This window comes from Oryzias latipes, chromosome 2, assembly GCF_002234675.1.
Source record: "Oryzias latipes chromosome 2, ASM223467v1".
Lineage (NCBI taxonomy): Eukaryota > Metazoa > Chordata > Actinopteri > Beloniformes > Adrianichthyidae > Oryzias > Oryzias latipes.
The window spans coordinates 17,120,011-17,144,866 of record NC_019860.2 but is presented as its reverse complement, the minus strand read 5'-3'; the positions used below and the strand labels follow the sequence as shown (position 1 = coordinate 17,144,866).

At 40.8% G+C, this 24,856-nt stretch overlaps 1 protein-coding gene across 1 annotated transcript in view; it reads right to left on the bottom strand.

Moving 5' to 3' along the window:
• Positions 1-2,603: 2,603 nt before the first annotated feature.
• LOC101175225 (transmembrane protein FAM155A) overlaps positions 2,604-24,856 on the bottom strand; it is a 42,464-nt gene continuing 20,211 nt past the window's right edge. Inside the window, exons 2-3 of the mRNA XM_023963593.1 lie at positions 8,276-8,447; positions 2,604-7,406 (exon numbers count right to left, since the gene is read on the bottom strand). Coding sequence (XP_023819361.1) covers positions 7,108-7,406; positions 8,276-8,447 — 471 coding nt within the window. The 3' untranslated portion in view covers positions 2,604-7,107. The remainder of the gene's footprint in view (positions 7,407-8,275; positions 8,448-24,856) is intronic.

The following is a 24,856-nucleotide window of genomic DNA, read 5'->3' as shown; positions in this document are numbered from 1 at the left end:
TTTTAAGATAAATTCAAAGAAAGAACACTTTTAAGGGGTTTGAAACTGCAGATGGTCAAAACAGGTTTTACACCTTTTTGTTTAAAAAAATGGTTTATTGTCAACTCTTAAAACTTTCAATATTTAAACAATTTGAGTTTAAAGTTTGGTTTGTTTTAGTTACAGGAAGTTATTTAAATTTTTAAGACTTTAATTTAGCATAAAACTGTGATATGTATTCATTTTCTACAGATTAATGGACCTTTTCACAATAAAAGGATAATACGTCATTTAATCAGGGCCCAATAGAATTTAATGTTTCAAAAAAAGAAATAAAAATTGGGGGAAACTTCTGCAAAGAGGCTATTTAGAAAAAAAAGGAAATAAATGAAAAACTCTGCTTATTTAAAAATTTGGAACTGTAACTACACAATCGACTTTTTTCTGCAAAAAAACTCACAAAAATATAAAGTGACATTGCATTATTTTTTTTATTTTTCAAAATTCTGAAAAGATTATTTATAAAATGTATAATAAACGAGCTTTAAAAAGAATAGCCCCTACCTAACGTAACCTCAGATTAGAACATCACCTCTAGCTCCACAGGGCCTTCCAGCATTCCTCCATCTGATCTCCTCAGACCAGCAGTCCACAGAATCAGCTTCGATCCCGCAGAAGATCCACCTTTCCGAGTTCTTGGAGAACAGGAGAGGAGATTTACAATTTATGTGTAAACTCTAGAATGCACAGACTCACCAAATTGTGGTTTAACCTGGAAGAAAAGTAGCCCCCGCCATTGTTCTTCAGACAAAAGTCACTCTTACCCAAACATTTATATTTCATTTTGCCATGATCATGGAAAAAATCGCACCTGTACATCATCAGCGCGGTTTTCTGCTCTGACAGCGCGACAGCGGCCTCTAGAGGACAGAGAGAGCACGTACAGTTATGGGTCCTGCCGTAAATGAGTGAAAAATGACGCAAAAGTAAATGCCATAAAACATAAATACGTCTGAGATTGTTCTGAACCAAATTTGGTCCAAATCTTCCTATTTAATCAACAATGATTTATTTAACTGAGTGACAGATGATAAAAATGCCTCCATGAATAGTTTTTTTTCATAAAAGGTGGTTCAACTAAATATCATTTTTTTATACTGAAAGATATTTTGTTGTGTAAATCAATATTAACTGTTCCCTTTAAGCAGGAATATTTCTTAATTTAGCAAAAGAAAAGGAAAAAATGTGTTTAACAAATTTATTCGCATCTATCCCTGATGAAGGGGACCGAGCCCTAAGCTGTGTCCCTTGGGTGCTGGCTTCCTTGGCCCGGCGGCTCTCCCTCCCCACAGGGAGAGGGATCCCTGAGTTATCTTGCAAGATGATGAGCCGGGGATCACATCACATCTGAGCCTGGAGATGTCCGTGTCGCTGTGGTGCTGGTTGTGGTCCTTGAGCTCCGGCCTTCCACAAAATTCCAAGTGGGTTAGTCTGGCCGGGAATGCTTACAACGCTCCTTGGAGACCCCCACTTCTCTTGGGTGTCCTCCTCCTTGGCACGGGTGGGTTTTTGCACTTTCCTGGACCCCATGTGGGCTGGGTGGATGGCTGCTTGAAGCATGGGGGCGAGTCTCCTAACTCCCCTCGTGCCTGGGGTTGGGGTGGGGGGATGCACAGAACTCCTTGGTGTTGGTGGGGCTGGGGGTGCTCTCCCGGGGTGGTGCCCCGCGTTGGGCCCTCAGGCGGGGCTGCTCTTCTTGTGGGGCTGGAGCATGCACTCTCTGTCCCCCTATGCCTCCGTGCTCTCTGGCTTTGGGGGTCCCTGTGGCGATCCTGGTGGCCCTGGCCCTGGTGGCGGATGCGATTGCCCGGCGGGCGGTTGTTCTCTATCTGCGACCGTGCGGGTGTTGGGGGGGTGTTGGGGGGTCATGGCTGCCGCTGCTGCTTCAGCAGAGGTCTTGATGTGGGGATGAATGAACACTCTTTTTACAATCCATCTATCTCACCTTTGCACAAACAGTTTGCGTGACTGAATAAAATGTTTCACATGTTGGTCTGAAGGCATAAGTATGCGTGTGTGAACGGTAGTTATACTGTGTTCATGCTGACATGTTTATATTTGAACATTTTTGAAGCCAACAGGTATGTTGGCATATTAGGCATCTAAGTGTGTTTGGACAAACCCCGCCCCTTTTAGATTTGTTATACATCTACTTCCAGCAACTTGTTGCTTTATGATTTTAACCTACCCCCCCCCCCCCTTCTATATTCACCCCCCCCCCCCCCCCCCCCCCCCACACACACACACCCAAAATCCTTCTCTCTTCATTTCTGTCCGGTCCAACAAAAAAAATGGTTTCAAATATGTTTTATATACATATAGTCTAACTTACAAAATGAGTTTGTTCAAATATACACCTCGTGTGTCTGCAGATGCAGTAACCCATGTTGTAAAAGTAAAATATGGCCAAAATCTAAGCAAACAGATGAGACCTGAAGGCCTCTTGTGTCAAGTGACAAGTGAGGGGAAAAAAACAACAAAAAAATGTCTAAGGACTTCTTCACATTTGCTACTTTCTTCCATAACTCTTAGTGAAAAGGACATATAAAATCCACCAACACAAGTAATGTTTAACATAATTTATATTTATTTTCCTTTGAACAAAATGTTAATAAATGTATTCGTTTTACGTCCAAAAAAGATCATGACTTCTGGGACGCATTTTATAAATAACTTTTAATCCAAGTCCTCTGTAGAAAAAAAAGAAAGTAAATTAGCAAACTAAAGCATCTCTAGTATGACAATATGATAACTTTATCATAATTTTTCTCTATATTTGAACCATTTCCTTCATTCAGCCTTAATCTTTTCTGTCACGCTCCTCATATATCTATATATATTTATTTATTTATTTTTATTCACGACCTCTTCACTTCGTCTTTTTAACATCCAACTTAAGCCTACTCATCAACTTACACCACTGCTTTAGACAACAGAAAAATGCGGCAACAGCTTCAGAAAACAGACAAAAAACCAAGGAGGCAAACAAAAAGTACAGTGAGAAACCAACGGGGGGGGGGCAACTTTGGGATCCTCGGGACATATTTACAACAGAAAGGAGAATGGGGGTGTGGCAGTGATGGTGGGCGGGATGTTTGAGGCGGGGTTCGTCTGCATAGATCTACAGAAATCAGATCGCTTCCGGATGGTACGTCGTCTTTGACGGGAGCGTCGTCCTCGTTGGGGTTAGCGAAGAAAGAATGAGCGAGGCGCCACACGAGAAGATCATGCAAGAATCAGTCCAAAAGGGCGGGGTTTGTGCGGAGGGGCTGAAACCCATGAGGCAGATTTAAAACGTTGAACGCCTTCGCTAATCACTAGAGCCGATAAAACGTACGAAACAATGTTTCTTCCCACAGAACCAGCGTCCGTAACTTTTATTTTTGGTAAAATCCGTCTTGTTTAAGTGTCGCAGTCTTTACCAGCAGTAGCGGTGAAAATAAAAAAACGCATACACACAAAAAAAAAACAACTAAATGCAGTAAAACCAGATGGATCAGCCCTTTGAAACTCCTCCCACTACTTCAACGCTTACTCTAACACAGCCCTTTTGCTAGTCCGTGGTGACGTTTCCACTGAGCGGCGTGGTTCAGTCCGGACCAGAACAGTCTGGCACTAACTCGTTTCTGCACTGCCAGGTGTGCAAGCGCCACATTGGTTCATAAAAAAACAAACCGAGCATGTCTATTAAAAGTTGATATTCTTTTGTTTGCAATCAAAGTTTAGCCTGAACTTTGCACCCTTTCCAATGTTGGTATCCTAACAACAGGGGGCGGGACAAAAGAGGAGGGGGTTGCATGATGTTAGACGACATCTGACATTGGAAAAATACTAAAAATTCATATAAAACTAACCTGAATCTCATGTCTGAATAGTTTGTAACAGTTATGGCGAGGCCCGCACAATAAATTGCAAATTGATCGTAATCGCGATATCAAGCTGTGCACAATACGCATATCGCGAAAGACGGCAGAAATTGCAACAAATGGTGACCATAAATGTGCTAAAACAATCTTACGGCAGCCTTAAGTATTTAACGAATCCAATTGGTCGGACGAATCAGAATGGTCGGATTCATCCATCCAATTGGTGACTTTTTTGATGTTAGATGCTCGCCTCCTATGTAGACTAGTTTCATTTAGAGTATAATTTAAGTTATGTTGACTCTTATTTGAATTAAACTGTTGCAGTGAAATGGAAATTATGTTTTTGGTTGTTTTGCTATTTGTTCATGTATGACAAGTTATATCATCATCAGAATATTGATCACTAATATCGCAAATTGCGAGTTTCCTCATATCGTGCAGCACTACCGTAGTTATGGCCGTATCTCACTATACTGCACGTATGCGTCGTAAGTTTTGAAATGTTATCAGGGATTCCTGACATTATAAAGTACTCTAGTCACTTGAGTCCCACTGAAATCTTTTTTTTAAATCACAAAAGTAAGTTTTGTCGTGGTGTGTTCAGACAATCCTGTGACAAATTAAAATTACTGCGATATCAGTGCAGTGCGATTACGTAACCTACATATTTGAACATCAGTGACTCTAACCTCTAAGGCGGTATCACACAGCCACTACGTACATTTTGGGCACGTGAAATTTTCACAGATATATCATGAAATAACCACGTTAAAACCACGGACGTAGTACGCATAAACCACACAAGGAACACGTAACTCAACGTAGAACATGAACCGTGTGTGATTATTGTGATGTTGATGTAATTGATTAGATTTTTCGGGCGTCACTTACGTAATTTGAACGTTATATGTGCACAGTGAACAGGATTTTAAAGTTATACACAGGTGGTACACAGGGGGAAAAGTATGTGAAGACGTGGAACGGTCGTGGAAAGCCACAAATTTCCGAATGCAGCTTGCAAAAATTACGCTGTCACGTTAGACGAAAAATGCACATAAGCTTTGTAATTCTCAACCGACCAAAAAATTTAAAACAGCTCAAAACTGAATTCACGTAAAGACCCGTCGGCTGAAACCCTTGACGGACATCTGCGCACATCGACGGATGACGAACACATGACTTACATATATCACGCATGGATCACGAAAGACTGAAACTTCAGCCGTGAATTATGTGTAAAGTGGACATAGTGGCTGTGTGAGACGGCTTTGAGCTTGACACTAGTCGAATTTCGTGTTATTTTTATTTCATTGTGAAAATAAAAGTAATGCTAAGGACAGAACTACAGTGTTCCCTCGTTTATCGCAGGGCAGACGTTCAACAAATAACCTGCGATAGGTGATCAAAGTAGAATTCCAGATGCTTTGAGGCTTCAAAACCCGAAACGAACATTCTCACACTTCTCTCGTCGTGTTTGAACTCCCAAAGTTCAAACCTTCGTACAAATATACGTCCGGTATTATAAAATGAAAACAAAGATCTGATCGTGATCGAAGATTTGAGTAACCGGATCAAGCTGTGCAATTGACAACAGCCAATCAGGATGCAGAACAAAGTGCCTTATTAAAAAACTTTTTTTTTTTTAAACTGCACTGAAAAAAAACTGCAAAATTGTGATACAGCGAGGGAACACTGTACTGCAACCTCAAACCGAGAATGGAGAACACGACGCAAACATAGCGAAAAGACAATGGTTTACTACAAGCTAGCTAACCTCTGACCTCCGCCCCCTTACAGGGTCATGTCGGCAGTTTTACCGCAGTGAACAACGGCGAGAAAACCACAAAGGAAAAACGGGAACCGAGCTGTGCCGCTCAGTGGAAACGTGGCTAAAGATAGCTATTGATCAGGTCGCCTACGGGGGATTTAAGAGTTGGTGGTTTGATTGATTGACTGACTGGCCGGTTGCCTACAATTTGGGACATTAACCCAAGCTCTTTTTTTAATAACCTATATGGCTCTATTGCCTCAATAGGTTCACACAGCAGAGAGGCACTCAAAGATCTAGGGGCCTCATTTATCAAACATCACTTCTTTTCCAGACCCCCTTCTTTGGAGGTTTCAGACTTTTGTGACGGTATGATTGAATCTGGTGGATTTGTTTCCCTAGAGCAAATGCCACATCGTTGACGGTGAGGTCCAGAATTTGGGTCGTAAAAGTTTTGGAGAGCAGCGGGAAGCTTGCTTGATAAATGAGGCCACCATGAGGCCACCGGTGTTTTGGCTTCATGCAACTCCAGTGTCCCAAAGTTGTCCCTGCAAGTCTCGTGTATGACAAGTGTGACGTACGTACAGCAGCGTGGAGACGAGCCAGCGGGGCAGCCTGTCTGTCTGCAGCATCACCATGTGAGGTAAAACCAACACTTCACCCAAACCCCCAAAAATCCTCCCGAACCATCAAGACGGTGAGCTCAGCATCCATTAAAATGGCTAGCTAGCAAACCGGGAGACAAAGCGAGCCAGTCTTAGAGCACTTAAGGTCCTAAAATGCCTAGGCATGTACTGTCGTAAGGGGTCAGGGAAAGGTCCGGTTAAACAAAAAAGACAAAAAAACAAAACAAGCCGTACACCAGAACACAGAAGAAACATACATGTCGTTTTCTGAAGAAGCAAAAAAATGAAAAAAATAAATAAAACCCCACATCCAAGTGATGCATGAGCTGATAACAGCAGGCCCTGGAGCAACATCCAGTAGAAGGTACTGAAGAAGACGCCTCTAAAGTGATGAAGAGGAAGTGGAACACAATTGATATGTCGAAACATTCTGTTGCACCAGAAAAAAAATAAAATAAAAAAAAGTGCAGCAAAGAATTTAAAGTTAACAATGAGTTCGTATGAGCGCATACTTGTCCGATTTTTCCTCTGACGCACTTAAAACGCTGCGGGAGGAGGAGGAGGAGGAAGGACGGGAAGGATGTAGAGGAAGGGCTAGAAAACATTAGGAGGGAATAGAAACAATGAGCAGGTTGGCAAGAGGTCAGGTCTTTTAGGGGGCGGTCCTTAAACGTATGGGCGGGATCACTGTCCGGTACCAGCACCTTGGGCTGCAGATGAAACCCTCCCCGCCTCCTTTGACGCAACGTTTCATGGGACCTTAGAGACACCTCCAGCGTGTGTCTCCACCTGCTTGAAAAACCGCCGGTCACTCTTCATTCGACGCGCCCTCCTCTGGTGAGAAGCTGGCCGCCACGCCCACCAGCGTGGAATTATGGGAGGCCGAAATGATGATGACAGTGTGTAGGAGGACAAGGGCCAGCAGGCAGATCTTCAGTCGCCCGCTGCAGAGTCTCTGGGTGGCGGCGGACGTGACTGAGGCCCCCTCCGGTTGGCAGGAAGAAGCAGTTCTTTTGAGGGTGCCGCCAGAAGGGTTGTCCGTTTTGGTTTCCCACCGAACGTCGCAGCATTCCGCGTCTCGTTCTGTCGGATGATTCTCCAGGAGCCCTGGAAACAGACCAGTCGGAGTGAAAACGCTAACTTTGATCTCCAGGGAGTCTCTTTATTCAAATCTAGTGTTCTACTGACGAATAGAACCACAAAAAGTTTGGCAGAACTTTCACTTAAATACAATCAGCAACACCCAACATTACAATACACTTAAAACTGAAAAAAAATGTATTTTGAATGATGTAGGCCCTTTAAATCTTTAAAAAAAAATGAGAAAAGCAGATAAAAAAAAAAAACGTGAAGACAAGTTTGTGATACACAGAATTGTAGGTGAAAGCGGACAAAAATAAAACACAAAAACTTTTTTAAAAGTGTCCATAAACTCATCCTTCCTTCCCGGCGCCACCATGTGAACAAATGTAAACCTACATTTGTTGACAGTTTGGCAAATCAGCAGCTTGAAAAGGATGACAGACAGAAGCACCTCCATCCAAAAATGAGATTAACTCGTCATCACAGATATTTGTTATTGGAAATTTTCCTCATCCCGAACCTGAAAAGTGCATGAGCATGCAACTATAATCTCTCAGGGAAGCCATTTTTGACAAAATGCGACAGCCTGGATTTTAACGTGGCTTGAGTGCCGCAGAGCCACTGCTGACTATTATAAGAAATGTCAGCCATTTTTTATTTATTTATTTTGAAACAAGATTGAAATGTACAAAAGCTTGGTAGGATGTTATGCCGCTCATACGCATCGGAATATTGTGTGTAAATCATAAGTCCTTAACAATTCAAGTGCCGAAAAAAACTATCCTGCAGTACCCTCTCCACACCACTAGATGTCATCAGAAATCCACCGTCTTTACAGAGTCTGTGTGCTCATTTATTCATTTATTTATTTTCTTCCTCTGGATGATGCCTACCTGTGCAGATGAAGCTGGGGTTCCCGCCGTGGATCAGGTCATCGTTGTCGGGCAAAATGAACGGACAACTCTGCTGGACCTCCCGGCAGTACTGGTAGCACGGTATCTTGTTCTGGCAGGACTGCTTGGCGGTGGGGAAATACTGAGCACACAGCCAGGGCTTGTAGGCCATCTAAGTAGGAGAAAGAGAGGAGGAAAATGACATAAATAGATGCAGGTTCATGATCCTCGGGAGGACTGGAAGAAGATTTTTTAGCCTCTGCTGTGTTAAATTTGGATCCATACAGATGCATATTAACAGTCTAGAACGCTTTGGAAGTAAAAGAAATGGCACATGGGCTTGGTGTTTAACTAATTATTTCCACAGTTTAATCTGCAGGTTAAATTTGTTGTCTTTACCATGAGGCAGGGTCTAATAAAAAAAATACACAGATGGAAACAGATGGTGATTTGTAATCGCCAAAGCCTCAGGCTTTCAGAGCTTAACCAAAAAATAAATAAAAATAAAAAATACCGGGAACCAAGGGCAGAACACACTCAGTACCCATTTTTAATTTTAGCTAGGATGGTTGTTTTTTCCCTGGCATGCTGCACAGAGATGCCTCATCAGCCTCCAGCCTCGCATGACCAATCAAATGAACCCATGTGACCTTTGAAACACGAGCAGCTTTGCTAGTAAAAGGCAGTAATTCTGTGTGGAGCAACATCGAGCACCAAAAATGTGGGATTTCGGGGCAGTTTTAGTTTAATATGCACCCAGAATGGGTTGGTTTTTCTTATGAAAACTAAATGGAATTTATTTCATATTTGGTAAACTAACCATAACTTTAAACATTTCTTTTTTGTATTCAGCTTTCAGGTTGAATCCATCAACTTTGAAAACTCCCCAAAAAAGACAACAAATAAACAAAAACAATGTACTAATTTTGGCATCAAAGATGTGACTGGTCCTGACATATTAATTCTACCTTCTGATCATGAGGCGAACCAAATGTTGCAGTTCCTTAACTGACCACTAGAGCAAGAATTCCAAAGGGAGTAATTGGCTTTTTGTACTTATGTTAAAAAATAAGCTTTCAAACTAAAAATAACCATAATTATCTTGTTTCAAATGCTTTTTCTATATATCATTCCTTATTTTTCATTCATGACATATGGAGAAGTACATTTTTTTCAAATGAATCAATAGTAACATTTTCAGACAATAGGGGTGTGTTTCATTGATTGTCAGGTAGGTGGACTTGACAAAGTTCTCGTTTCTTTCTCCCGCTCAATCTTAGCAAGTAGTTTGGAGGCGGAGCAAACTATTGGTTATGTTATATAAAAAGTTTTAACACTGATCAATGATCATGTGAAAATATATATTCGATCGTAAATTAGCGACGTAGGTTAGCGTCTTTTATCTCTTTAGCATTGCAGTTTGACATAGCTAAGACTGGTGATGTTATGTTAGCATTTAGGTTAGATAGCACTAAGCGGGTCAGTTGTATTACCAACTTATCTGGCACAGACCTCCTAACGCCTACACATATTTAAATTTCAACAAATTTAGCTTAAAAATGTCCCAGTCTGAAATGAAGCATCAACTAGAAAACAAAACACGCTCTGCATCTGTAATTATGTAAATAAAAGGTGGCAATTAAAACATATGAGGAAATAATAATGATTTATTAATATTTATGTTCTTGATTTTTTCTTCACCACTGAATTTAACGAGGCTTAAAATGGTTAAAATCTATTAAAACATACAGTAGTTAACAAAATAGAAAGAAACTGACACGAGATAGGGCTTTTGTTACCAAAGTGCCTGAATTGCGCAAATTATTGTGTCAGTATAAAAAAAAAACGAATATGTACTACATTACTTGCATGCTTTTGCACCTGTTGTGCCTCATGCCTTTTACGTAACGCTAAAACTCAGTTTGTTAAAGGAATGCTAGCATTAGCTACGTACCATGTCAACAACAAACCACAACAGGGCTAGCATAAATTGCTCCGTCTTTATAATTTATAAGTTTCTAAAATAAACTGTTGCCCTAATTTTGCTGGTTTTGTCTGCTGCTTTTGAGACTGTAGACCACATGATTTCACTGACCATGGGTTTGTGGTACTGTACTTGATTGGTTGAAAGACCCGTGAACCTTTTTGCGCCATTGTTGTTCGGGGTTCCGCAGGGCTCTATTTTAGGACTTGGGAGTTTCTTCTCACTGTTTGTATAGTCAGACATATTTACCAATTGAGCTTCTATGTCCATTTTCTCCGCCATGGCGCCTCAGGTCAGTTTCTCCTTGAGGTACCAAGCTCACAGAGGAAGAAAAAAAATCATTTTATAGAAAAGACTTTGACACAGCATGAGACTCTGCTCTGCTGGAGTGTTTTAGTTTTATTACTATTGTACTATGTTACTTTTAATTGTTTTATCCATTTATTTGTTAATTTAATGTTTGAGTTTTTTAATGCACAGTGCCTAGCTTGACTAAGATAAAAAATATTGCAGTCAAATGGGATTTAATTGAAAATAAACGGACTTGATTCGAAATTTGGAGACTTAGCTAATATTTGATCTTGGTCAATTTGAACAACTCAAATATTCAGCAACAATCAATTATAGACATATATGACAATCTGCTGTCTTAATCCAGCAGCATGAAAACTAATCTAATTTTAATATTATGATGCCTTATGACGATGATAATTTTGATTAGCTCTAATGTTTCATCAATTTTGAATAGAAAAATTCTTGTTTTTTTATTTTCTTTGCAAGATCATTTGAAACTTTCTCATAAAAAGTCTAGAAATTGCAACATATTTTAGCTACAAGTCGGATGACAATTTGTCTCACGTTAAAATACTTGCGTATTTTATAATATTATTATTAATGTATTAAAAATAGTAGCAGTTTTCCCAGCAACTTAAAAAGCTCAACTAGTTTTAGTGACAGATTACTAACAGAGCTTCACTGTAATCTATTAAAAAACATCACATCTGAACCTTTAGTGCCGTAATCAAACTCTAGGCTGTCTCTCCTCTGTGGGTGGTGACACTGCCGATTACCTGTTGCCTTGCAGGGCAAAGCAAAGCTGTCAAATAATGAAGGAAATATGCTGCTATTAGGTGATGAAAGGCACTAATAGAGTTAATTTGACTGCCTGACATATTCCAGCAAAACAGGAGCAGAGCCATAAATCAGAGACAAAACAAACCATTAGTACTGGGCGAGTTATTTACCAAGCGGTAAAATGTGGAAATTAAAGCGTAAACCACGTGTTATTCAAACAAACTAATGTTTTCAAGTAAAATAAAAATAAAACATTTTTAGATCTTGATTCAGTTTCAGGTTCCCAGATATTAGTACTCCATAAAAATTGGTATTTAAGGTGAACATTTCATAATTTCACTTTTTTGGTTCTATTGTGTGAATATCCAGCTGATATTTGCTTTATATTTGCTTTACTGAACAAGAGGACAAAACCTATCGTAGATTGCTTCATTCCAGTCTTGTTCGGCTGAACAATCTTGTCCCTAGTGTACTTTGACAACTCTTTAGTCTCGGTGAAGAGGTTGCAGTCATAGGGTGTGGACAGGTGTCTTTTACACAGACAACAATCCAAACACGTGTCATTAATACTGGTAACAAGTAGAGGAGGGAAGAGCTTCTTAACCCATAGGAACCTAGACCCAAAAAAATACATTTATGTCTATTTTACCACAAGCCAAGTAGGCCACAGAATCCATTTCTGATATGTTTCTGTTACACTGATGTCACCATGTGTTCCTATGGGTTAAAGAAGAAGTTACAGGTCTGTGAAGAACTGCAGCCGGTTCCAGTTCTGACTACAAAAACGGCCACACAGGACTACAAAGTTGTACAAACTTTCTAATTCCTGCTGGGAATCCCTCAACTTGTACGCCTTCTTCTACTGCCCCATTCAGGAAGATAAAGATTCTATGGCCACCATCCAAATCTTTTAATAAATCTTTGATAGTAAACTGCCGTGTTCCGAGTTGTTTCTGGGTTGTCCATTGCTTAGTGTTCAGACGCTACAGGAACACAATTTTTGCTTATTGTAGGAACTAAATACTTATGTTCTGCACCATATACTGTAGATCGTGCAAGTTATTGTAAATTCTTTTAAAATTGTAAAATCTGACTTCCTGTTTTTTGTTGTTTTTTTGATAAGGTGGATCCCACAGTTTGATGTGAGTGTGAGTGAGCAACTAGATTTCCATTTATTTGGATCATGATGGCTTTCCGAACAAAAAGAGCATATACTTATGTATCAATTTAAAAAAAGTAATGCATTACTCTAAAATTCTAAATTGACAAAGTTATTTTGCCTTTAAAAAAGCTCATTTAACAAAAAGGAAAAAAAGGGTAATTGGTTTTTTGGTTGGATATCAATGGTTTTCCATACATATCTTGAACTGAAGCTCAAAGTAGAGACATTTAAATAATACATTGTAGTTATGAAATTATTATGATATCTTATCTAATGTTAAAGGAAAGTAAAATAAAAAAACTTTATGCAAATATTTTATGTCATTTTTCATTGTTCTTTAATTGTAGAGGAGCACATATGGCTATAAATCCATGTTACCCACATATAAAGACAAAGATCTAAATCTTGCTGTAAATGTTCTAAGATATTGTTCTAAAATGTAATAATTAAGCTTTAAAATTTTAAATTAAGCTTTGTTTAAATGTCCTTTTTATTTTTAATATCAATTGCTTTCCATATATCATAGCTCCGAACTCTATAGGACCTTTAATATAATAATTTTTTTTGTACCAAATCTCGCAACCTTTGGTCTAATATCTGCCGAGTATTGTGTCTGCCATTCATCATGTACTATGTCACAGCAAAAAGCATGCCGCTTAATGTTTTCTCCAGTTCTTTTATCATAGAAAACTCGATGGGAATTGGAGGAGTCAAAGTTTTCTGTAACTGTAAGGTTTGTTGGTTGTACGCCGTAGCCTAGCAGCCAGCATGTTTGGGTAAAACGCACACAGGTAAATCATCAGCTCTCCCGTGTGGGGCTCTGATAGGTTTCCTGTTTATGCCAACAAACAAAGATAACAAACAGTGCACAGGCAATTATAATAATTATGATAATTTGATTACAGTGATGAGAATGGTAATGATGAGCACAGAGTTTTTTGTTCAATTAAATGTATTCCAGACATGCAAAGGGGGACTTTGTGCTTTTACTGTACAATTAAGAGACCTTTACATAGAAACTCAACAATATAGTTTTTTATCAAATGTGGATTTTATATTCTAGGTTATGATTTGAGATAAATTCCCATCATCCTCTGTTTTTGGCAGGACTTTTCCTGTCATCAAAGGCCTCAGCAGCTGAATGCACAGAGGAAAAAACGGGCTCAAAGCATTATCAGCCAGGATCAATGACTTGCCTTTTAGGAGTTTGGGGTGATTTTACAGCGTCTGAGGCGTTAAATCCGCGACTGGGGATTTTTGGCGAGGCAGCCCTCTTGTCTGCACAAATGGCTGCTGTTTAATTTTGAGATGATTTTGCATAAATTCTTTGCCGCGGTGAGATAATCCGTCTAGGGATGCCGCGGCTATCAAAAGAGAGCCAAAACAATACAATCGCAGAGAGAGACAGGAAATCTGGGTCCTCCTGAAGATGTGTGCTGGCAGTTGCCAAGGTAACAGCGTTTTCTGCTTTTCATTAGAGCTCAATAGGTACTGCCCCACTCTCTGTCGGTTCTTCGTTTGTGTGCACGTGTTTGAGCGTGCATCTAGGCCTGCGTGTGTGTGTGTCTGAGTGTGAATGTGTGCACAACGTGAAAAGGAAGGCGTGCGGGAGCAAATCGAGTTAGTCAGGAAGCAGGCCTGGGGTCTGATTTGATCAGTCTAATGTGTGATCAGTGTGAATTGGAAGCTGGCACTCAAAAATCTCTGTCGTCGTACAGCTTCAGGCCGCTTCAGACAATGCCCAGAGACACAGACGGGAATGGTACTCGTGCTTCTGCCGGGGCTTCCCACAGCTGTTTTTGGCACGTGAGGTTTGGTGCATAACACGTTAGAAAAATGGTTCGGTCCAGAGCGTAACAGCAAATTTCTTAAAGCATTAAATCAATCGGCTAAATTAAGCTTCAAGTTCTTTCAAATAGCAGCAGCCTTAGTATTAAAAATCATTTGATACAGAAGAAAATTAGCTTCTTATCTGTAGTGCAAAGGCATTCTTCTCTATGATTTCATGTTTAATATGAAACCAGCGGTTCTAGACTTTAATTTACATCAAAAACATATCAGACTTCATTAGCAATGTTATTAAACATTTAATTATCTGTTTTTAGAAATATACCTTATTTTCCACACTATAAAGCCCACCTTGTTATATGGCACATCGTCAATGGATGGTCTGTTTTAGAACTTGTGTCATATATAAGGTCACGGGGGCAGCAGTCTAAGCAAAGATGCCCAGACTTCCCTTGCCCCGGCCACTTCCTCCAGCCCCTATGGGGGGACCCCCGAGATGTTCCCAGGCCAGCCGAGAGACGTAGCCTCTCCAGCGTGTCCTGGGTCTTCCCCCGGGGGCCTACGCCCAGTGGGACATGTCTGGAACACCTCCCCAGGGAGACGTCCAGGAGGCATCCAGACCAGATGCCAGAGCCACCTCAACTGGCTCCTCTTGATGTGGAGCTCTCCACGGGTGACCCAGCTTCTCACCCTATATCTAAGGAGCGCCCAGCCACCATCAGAGGAAACTCATTTCAGCCGTTTATATCCCAGACCTAGTTTTTTTCCAGTCATGACCATAGGTGAGTATTGGAACGATGATCGACCGGTAAATTGAGAGCTTCACTTTCTGGCTCAGCTCTCTTTTCACCACAACGGACCAATACAACGACCGCAAAACAACAGACGCTGCTCCGATCCACCTGTCAATCTCGTTCTCCGATCTTCCCTCACTCGTGAACAAGACCCCAAGATGTTTAAACTCCACCCACTGAGACAGGGCACACTACCTTTCTCCACATTTAGTCGTGTTAGCGTATTAACAACACCTGTAACTCCTAACCTTATTTGCACCAGGTAAATAAACTGACCAATGCCGGTAAGGCAAAAGTTTCTGTGATGAAGCTAACTCCTAACCTTGTTAGCTACATGAAAAAAAAAAATAGTCCAACACCGCTACCCGCTGCGTTAAAAGCATTAGCCGCGCTAGCTTCGTTAGCCGTGTTAACCGCATTAGTCATGTCAACTGCATCAGTGCGTTAACAACACCAGCAACTCCCAACCTTACTTGCAACAAGTGAAAAAACTGACTGTTACCAGGAAAGCAAACGTCACTGTGACTACGCTAACTTTTGTGCATAGTAAGAATTGTGCAGGCAAGATTAAATTTGCAATTTCTAAACAGTCTAGTGAGTCAAATTTATTTATTATTTATCTCATTTAGAATTGAATAAATCGTAAGATATAGCCTTACCTAATTGTTTTTTATCTTATTTTACTGTTATTGAAAACTTCAAGCAAAGTCTGGATTTAGTGAAAATCATATAGTTTCTTTAGAATTCCAGATTTATTTTTAAAACTTCTCATAAGAGTTAGAAAATAGTAGGGTTTGAATAAAGATATTATATCTTTTGGCAGTTCTCAAATTTTATTCAAAACCCTCGAAAAGAAGTTTTATATTCAGTTTTTTTCACTGTATTTTTTAAATAAGAATTTACATTTTTTGAGACGTTTTCCAGTTTCTCCTGTTTCTAGAAAGTAGGATAGTAAAATAAGTAAATGTTCGTTAGCTGATAAAACATTTAGCAACACCACGAAGAAACAGATTGGAGGGTATTAATATAAAGATAAAGACTTAAAAGATATAAAAACTGCTGGAATCCGTCCAAACTAAGAAACATTGTGGGTCCCAAAAGTGTTTCCATATTACCCACAATGCACTGCTAAATTCAGCATCATCTAACAACATTTACTTGTCATAAAATGACCCTCGTTAAAGATGTCAGTTTCCCTCAAAGGCGATCCGCAGTTCAGCTCACAATGGATTTCTAGAAGTAAAGGGAGGCAGGGGGGCCAGATTTGGCCATTCTACCAGCATCCAGCTCACAGCAAATAGCTGTCACAGGATGACAGCTCCTTTAAAACTGAGGGCACTCGTCCACGGTTGGGTTCCGGCTCGCCGCAGGGCTTCCCCGTCGCCGCACGGTTTTAGACCGGAGAGGAGACAAACAGGGGGAATCACCAGACTGCACCAGGAGTGGGTTCAGATGAACAAAAATGGGTTATAATCCTAATAAAAATGTTTAGTTTGTCATTAAACAGACCTTTTTAATGTAGAAACTGTTTTTTTAAATGTCCTTTATATACAAAAATCTTTCTCCAATATCTGAGTGTTCATTTGTGGAAACTTTTTCTATTTTAGACGTACAATTTGGTACTAAGTTTTTAGAAAACTTCAACCAGAATTTGTCTTAATTAATTTCTCAGTAGATGGGGGTCATTTACACCTGCTATTTCTAAACTAAAGTTTCCGAATTTATCGGAATGACATGAACAAAAACCATTTCTGCAAAATGTAATTTAAAAATAAGTTGGAACTTAAGATTTAAGATTGCATTAAGATGCATTAATTGGGTGTTTTTTCTTGACGTTTTTGCAGGCTATAGATTGTACCTATAGATTTAAGATTTAGGGGGAAAAAGTGACTTGAATCGATATCAATTTGATACATCAAGTCTGTTAAAAAAAAAATACTGTATTGCATTGAACGGAGGGCTCAAATTGGGGGGGGGGGGGGGGGGGGGGGGGAGAGATCAGCAATTGTTTTTGCACCAATGTTGCCCAATGTTGCATGGACCTGGCCCCTGCGATGGATTGGCAAAACATTCAGGGTTGAACTTTGCCTTCACCTGACAGTGCTAGGATAGGCTCCAGCAACCCTGTAACCCAAAGAAGTGCATGGGTTGCATTAGGAGCATAAAGAGTATTCAAATTCCTGAATATTCAGGATTCGTTCCAGAAAATTTGAGTAAAAATTAGATTGCTGATTCACGGTTTTTATGAATATGGTAAAGTATAAACTTTAGTCAGTGTAATGATTGCTCTAAAGTTGCACAATAATGTTGGATTTAAAATCCCGTATGTATAAAAGAGAAGAATAAAAAATCATACATTAGTCGCACTGGAGTATAAGTCGCACTTTTAGGAGAAATGTATTTAACAAAATACAGGAACAAGAACCAACATTTCATCTTGAAATCATAACAGAATGCATAAAAAATTATAGAGTGAATGTCTGCACAATTTACTACCATAACACGCTATGAAACATAGGAGAAATCTAGTATACTAGCACAACATAAGAGAAATTAATTAGATAACCATAAATAACATTATAACAAGTCAAATAAGATCTTTATATCCCTCCAAATCACTAAATCTGTTGAATTATTCATCCTCTGTTGTTTGTGAGCAACTCTACGAAACCCGACATAAGACTGAACAAAGCTTCTTCTTCTGCGTTTAGTCAGTGCCCTCTAGTGGTTCTTGTTTTTTTAATCACACAGAAGTAGCACCTGAGCACAAGTCACACCCCCGGCCAAACTATGTATAAAATAAAAAAATGCTGCGACTTATACTCAGAAAAATACGGTACATAAACTAAACATATACGCTACCGTCAGCAAAAGTAGATAAATCTTCAAAGTAAAGGGTTGGTGAAGGTTCTTATTTTCAAAGTAAAACTAACAATTGTATTTTGGGATTTTGGTAGATCATTAAAAAAACGGAATGATGTTCAGTTTACGCAAATGAGTTAAATAAAAAGTATGATGAATATTTCATTAAGAATCGTACAAAAATCTGGTGATCAGTTATGTGATGTCTTATAGGGCAGTAAACGAGTATCCATAGACTCCAATATTCCTAATCTGTTCCCAAAATTTGGATACAAATATCAGCTGCGTCCGAGATTGCTGATTCGCCATCTATAAAAATCCAGTAGAGTGTAGTAAAAATAAAATTCAGGCTATTTAATTACAGCACTAAAATACAGAGTAATGCAGGATCCTAAGAATATAAACTAAGCAAACTGAACGTGCAACAATCACAGGAAGCAAATTCATTTTGAAAGTAAAAAAATGAATATATGATTTTAAAGTTTTAGGAGAATCTGGTGATACAGTCAGTTTGTGGAATCGCTGTTGAGTGTTTTCTAGTTACAAAATCCTTTTTATTTAGGTTTTGCTTTATCTATATTCACTATCCTCTTCTCATCGATCTACTGGAACCGGAGCAAGCAAACGTTTGAGGAGGGAAAAAAGGATTGTTGTAAAATGATATAAAGCAACTGTGATGTTGCTGCCAAAGTTAACCAGGAAGTTGACAGAAAAAGTGATAAATACCATTTCTCTCATTCAAAATCCTTGTGTTTTTATCTGTGTGTTTTGTGGATTCGGATGTCCTGTTATAAATAAATGTATAAATGATGGTGATTAAATATTTATTAATTTAATTTTCATACATCCAGTAAAAAGACAAACATAATGTATTAAAAAGTAAAAATTGTTGAGCTTGATTCATAAATTGGATCACCATCTGAGTAACAATCTAAAGTCCAAGGTCGCATGGACTTCCTGTGAAATGTTGGCTAAAATTGGTTAGAAGTCACACATGTCATGCAACAGTCGCCTAGAACGACAGCTCCTTTTTCAGTTTTTTTTCTTTTACAAAGAAGCGGCGAGTAAACTGTACTCGTTGGCTCCAGATCCCAGGTTTGTACGGACTTAAATCGCACATGCTGTGAAGTATCAACACTCCCTTTTCTATCCCAGCGGGGCGGTCTGGTCGCAAACATAAACACACACGCACGCCGGCTATAAAGTGGAATGACAGAGACGGCTATAAAAAGCATATGAGTCAGCTGCGAGAGTGAGATCCCAGTTAGAAGCTGAATGACACAGATCATTACCGCTCGCACAAATCGCGGCTCCGCTGGAGCAGGAAGCGGCGCTCACACCGCCCGTGTTATTTTCAGACGGGTTTCTTTGTCTGATGACAGGCATTTCATTCTTTGGGGCCATAAAGTACTGAGTGTGCAAAATATTGGGATGATTGCTGCAGCTGAGAGCCTCAATTTCGGGCAATTTTGAATCAAGAGGAACCGCTTTATACATTTTAGGGGGTCCAGAAATTAAAGATCTCGTACAAAAGTGTTCCCTAAAGATCTTTTGGGGTGTTTTTCCTTGCATTGTTGACCATCAATTGGATAATCCAGCAAAGACAGCACACATGAATAGACATCTATTTTATGCCTCCCCCTTGGCGTCCCAAACAGCAAGTACCCGCTAGCTCCATGAAGCCAAAATTCCACCATTCTATTTGCCCGTATAACCATTCCTGCTCTGCAACTTTTGCAATCAGATGTTTTCATTATATTCTGTGTTAATCGCAAGTTATTCAAGTTATAAACTGACCAATCAGGTGCCGCAATAAAAGCATGCGGTACCTGCTAGCCACCAGCTCAAACGTTTTAAGAATTTGAGTGACATTTGTGTGAGTGTGGAGGGCCTTTGCTTGGACATAACTGTCAGCAATCAGCAGATGTCCTCACAGTACCCTACACAGCAATTTGGACCCTCTATTACACGCATCCCTTAAACCCAAAACAATATACACTCCAACTCACACACACACAGATATAAGATATACAAGTAATGCGCCCCTCTGACCTTCTGTCCCCTACCCCTTCCCTGTTGGAGGGGACCGAGCGCTCAGCAGTTTGTGGCCATGTCTCTTGGGTGCTGGCTTCCGGGGCCCGGCGTCCCTCTCTCCATGCAGGGAAAGGGATCCCCAAGTTCTTATCAGGCCATGAGCCGTGGATCCCATCCCATCTTAGCCTGGGGTGTTCATGTTGCTGTGGTGCTGGTGCTGGTTCTGGTACTTGCCCTCGATTGCTGAGCTTCTTCAAAATTCCAATATTGGGGGCAATGTTTACCACGCTCATGGGGGACCCCCACTTATCTTGAATGTCCTCCTCTAGGGCAGGGGGAATTGGCCCCTGGCGCGTGGGGGGGGACCTGATTCGTGCCTAGGGTTGGGGCATACTCAGAACTCCTGGGTGGTGGTGGACTGTTTGTCCAGAGGCTGGAGGCTTTCTGGCAGTTTGGGCCTTGGGCTGGCGCTTGCATTCTCCATGCTCCTATGCCCCCCCTGCTCTTTGTAGTTGGGGGCCCCTGTGGCAGTCCTGCTGGCCTTTGGGTGACTTATGTGGGTCGCCCGGAAGGCGGATTTCCTCGATCTGCTATCCTGTGTGGTAGGGCTGGGCGATATTCCTTAATTCGATTTCTGATTTTTTCCTGAACCCCCCCCCACTTCTTCTTCCTCTTTCGGCTTCTCCCATCAGGGGTCGCCACAGCAAACAAGTCGCATGGTAATCTTGGCAATGTTTTACGCCGGATGCCCTTCCTGACGCAACCTTCTCAAACCGGGCTTGGAACCGGCGCAGAGGTAGAGAAAGGAACAGGGAGCACCCCGGAGTCGAACCCTGGTTTCACGGACGGAAGGCGCCGCAAACCAGCACGAGTTAAACCGGCTCCCTCCTGAACCCCCCCACTTAAGGAAAGCAATAAGTAGAAACGGCAGACAAGTTAAGCAAATTTTGCTTTTATTTAATTAAAAGCAAAACAAATGTAACCCCCATTTCTGGGATGAATAATAAATAAATGAACACACACTCTTGGAATCAAATTCCCAGCTGTGTTTTAAGTCACACTTTGTAGTCTAGATTTAAGGGAGTCTAGACTACAAACATTCACCTTGAAAAGTAGCACCATTTTCTAAAGGATTAACAATGCAGCTCATATCTGGGGTCTAAGGTTTTAATTCAATTAATAAACCCCATCTTCTCCACGTATATATGGGTGCCGTGTCTTTGGCTATATGCAAAGCGACCGCTTTGGTGATTGTTCTCCACCGTGCCCCTTTCCTAGGGATGGGTACCGAGCCCCGGTATTGAACGAGCCCCGGGGCAACATTCTTCAAGACTGCAGTATCGTTAAGATCTGACCTCAACGGTTCTGCTATCGGTACTGGAGAAGTCGCATTTTTTTGTGTCCCACAAAATATAAACTAGAGCTGTGACAGTGTGGGATTTTTGATCACCGCGCTGATGAAGCAGCAGGAGTCGCAGTCAACCGCCCAACCCTACCACCACCACCACCACTCTGCCGCTGAACACAAAATCCCCCGGCAGCCGCGTCACAAATGAATACAATTCATAATTACAACACAGTATTCTTTATTAACAAACAACTAACTACTATCTAACTAATAAAACTAACTATAGAAGTGTTGTAGAATGAGTATGTGTATGTGTGTCAGCACGCTGTGTGTGTAAGAGGAAAGAGCGCGTGCAAATGAGTTGGGTTGCGTTGCAGCGCGGGGTCACTTCCTCCATGTCTGTGGCAGCAAACCCATACCAGTTCCAAACAACAGATGATTTTATTCCTTTCTTGGGAACAAACTTCCCACTCTCACCGGTAGCCATGCTGTCACTTGCTGTTTCGTGTGTGCTATGATGTTGTTGTTGTTTGTCGCTTGCCATACTGTCGTGTCAAACTAACGCTACTGAAGCTCTGGGGAACCAAAAGTGCGCCATTACACAAAAACTCGGTTTAGTCATTTTTTAAATTGCCCGTAACAAAAACTTCATTCAATCGATTTTTCGCCTAGGCCTACTGGGGGGGGGGGCACCCCAACTACCACTGCTCCCTCGCCCTTGGTGGGGGTCTTGTAGGGGCGACTGGGCACTTTTTACAATCCATCATCTACAACAGTAGAGCACGAACACTCAACTCAGCACAGGTGCAGGCTCACCTTTGCACAAATAGTATGCATGATAGAATGACATGTTTGACGTGTTTGTTTGTATGCATAATTATGTGCGTGTGAACTGCAGTTGTATTGCGTACATGTTGAGATGTTCATATGTGAAGATTTTTTGAGTCATTTACCCCGACAGTGACTTGTTGCTTTGTGTCCCCCACCACAAATTCTTTAATCATCCTCCAATTTCCTTTGGCTCAAATACAAAAAGGATTTATACAAATAAACCCTTTGTTTGTTACAAGATTTATAAACGCTTATTTTAAAAGTAAAATATGTCCAACACAAGAGGCTTTCAGCTTCAGTGATCGGGAGGCAGCAGTCACATTTTTACATTTTTACAGTGGCCCCAAAAGTTTAAAGAAAAAGTTAACATTTTACGGCAACCGGAGGATTTTCTGACATTGGTCAGAGGTCGTGCAAAGGCAGTCCGGTGTGGAACAAGCTCCTGTTTGCTTGCTGCTGTTTTCACTACTGCATGTTACAATTTGATTTGAATAAAGCATCTTGATAATTTTTCAAACACTTGATCGCAATATTTTAGAGTAAAACTTTGTGTAAAATGGTAAATGGTGTATACTTGTATAGTGCTTTTCCACCTTCCTTGAAGGGCCAAAGCGCTTCTAAGTCACAGTCCTATTCACCCACAAACACACATTATCACACCGAACACTGGTGCCAACCAATTACTACCAGAGGCAATGTGGGGTTCAGTGTCTTACCCACAAACACTTCAACACATAGGCATGAAAAGGAGGGAATCAAACCTCCGATGTTTAGATCAGAGGTTAAACGCCCAACTCTCCAGGAACGCCTCCAGGAACAGAGAAGGCAGTAAATAAACCATCTGTTGATTCTATTGACAAGTCCTGAGAACTTTTACCCGGAAGTGTCAGGTAGAGGACACTGACTTATGGTGGGCTTTAGATGTATGACTGACGGGATTCAGGATGTTTCTTTTTCTTTTTAATTTGAGTTTTGTGTGTCATCATGTTTCATCTATGTCTCTGAACTCTGTTTTTTTTTTTAAATACCAATACCGAGAAAGGAGGGTCATGAATGTGCATCAATGGGATTGTGTTGTTGCAGCTCTGTTTACTAAACAGGCATGTGCAACAATTGACATTCAGCTGATGTAAAAAAAAAACACAACTTTCAATGAAAAATGAAAGTAAATGTCTTGAAGACGCAAGGTTGTTTTCGAGGTTTGGTTTCACGGTTACAAGACTGAGTCGTGTTCTGACCTTTGGAGTTTTGGGTTTCAGCTGGATCAGGCCTTTAAATGTTACCCAAGTGACTGTAGGACACCTGATCATAGCACGGGCCACATCAACTGAGGATCCTTTGAGATGGAAGTTCTTGACAAACACGACTAAATTGATGCGGAAATGTCCCCAAGTGACTGCGATATACGGCAGCAAACATGCAACATTATCTTCAGAAATAGTCTTAAACTAGTTTCCACCACAATATCTACAGCAGTGGTCTCCAACTTTTAGTGGGCCACAGACCAGTTTACCATCACGCCATATTTTCAGACAGACTGGTATGATGGTGAAGTTGGCAAACTTTTTTTTGCTTCCGGTTTCCCCATAACTCCTGAAAAAAAGTTTTGATAAAATCTATTTATAACATTAAATCAAATTGTCTCGCATGTAAAGTGAGGCAAATAAGTATTTGAACGCCCTGTGATTTTGCAAGTTCTCCCACTTGGAAATCATGGAGGGGTCCGACATTTTCATCTAAGGTGCATGTCCGCCTATGGTCCACTACTCCACACAGCTCTTCTCTAGATCAATCAGGTTTAAAAGCTGTTGCTGAGAAACACAGAGTTTGAGCTCCCTTCAAAGATTTTCTATTGGGTGGAGGTCTGGAGACTGGCTAGGGCACTCCAGAGCCTTGATATGTTTCTTACGGAGCCATTCCTTGGTCTTCCTGGCTGTCTGCTTTGGGTCAAAACCCAGCCTTGACCCATCTTCAATGCTCTGACTGAGGGGAGGAATTGTTCCCCAAAATCTCGCAATACATGGAGTCTGTCGTCCTCTCCTTAATACAGCTCAGTTGTCCTCTCCTATATGAAGAAAAACACCCCCAAAGCGTGATGCTACTACCTCCATGCTTCACAGTAAGGATGGTGTTCTTGAGATGGTACTATTCATTCGTCTTCCTCCAAACAAGGCGAGAGGAATTAAGATCAAAATGTTCAAAAGTTCAATTTTGGTCTCATCTGACCATGTGTATTTCTCCCATGATCCCCACTTTTGTAATCATCCTGCAATTTCCTTCAACCCTCTTTTACACCCTTTCGTTTTTCTTAAACCGATGTTCTTTAGACTCTAAGTTTCTTTTTTGCACTGTGGTCGGATATTGTAGACAAATATTTCTGGGACAAACATTACTCGTGTCTTTCCTGCTACTTCAAAAAAGCTGAAAAATGTTGATGGGTGAGGGATGTGGACTCTACAGCAGTACAACCGCCCTAAAAGACAAAGCTGTTCTGAACTCAGGTCACCGCCGCTCAGATTTGCCGTGCAGAAAAAGAGCAGGGTCATCGTCAGGACTGCGGGAGGACCAGGTGGCACTGATAATGGTCTGACATACTCTGCTGTTGCGAAATGAAGCAGCTCTCTCTCAGGGTGATCGCTTTGCGTCATCCAAAGCTACACAGAGCTCCAGTTTGAACAAAATGAAGAAAAATTTGGCCATGACA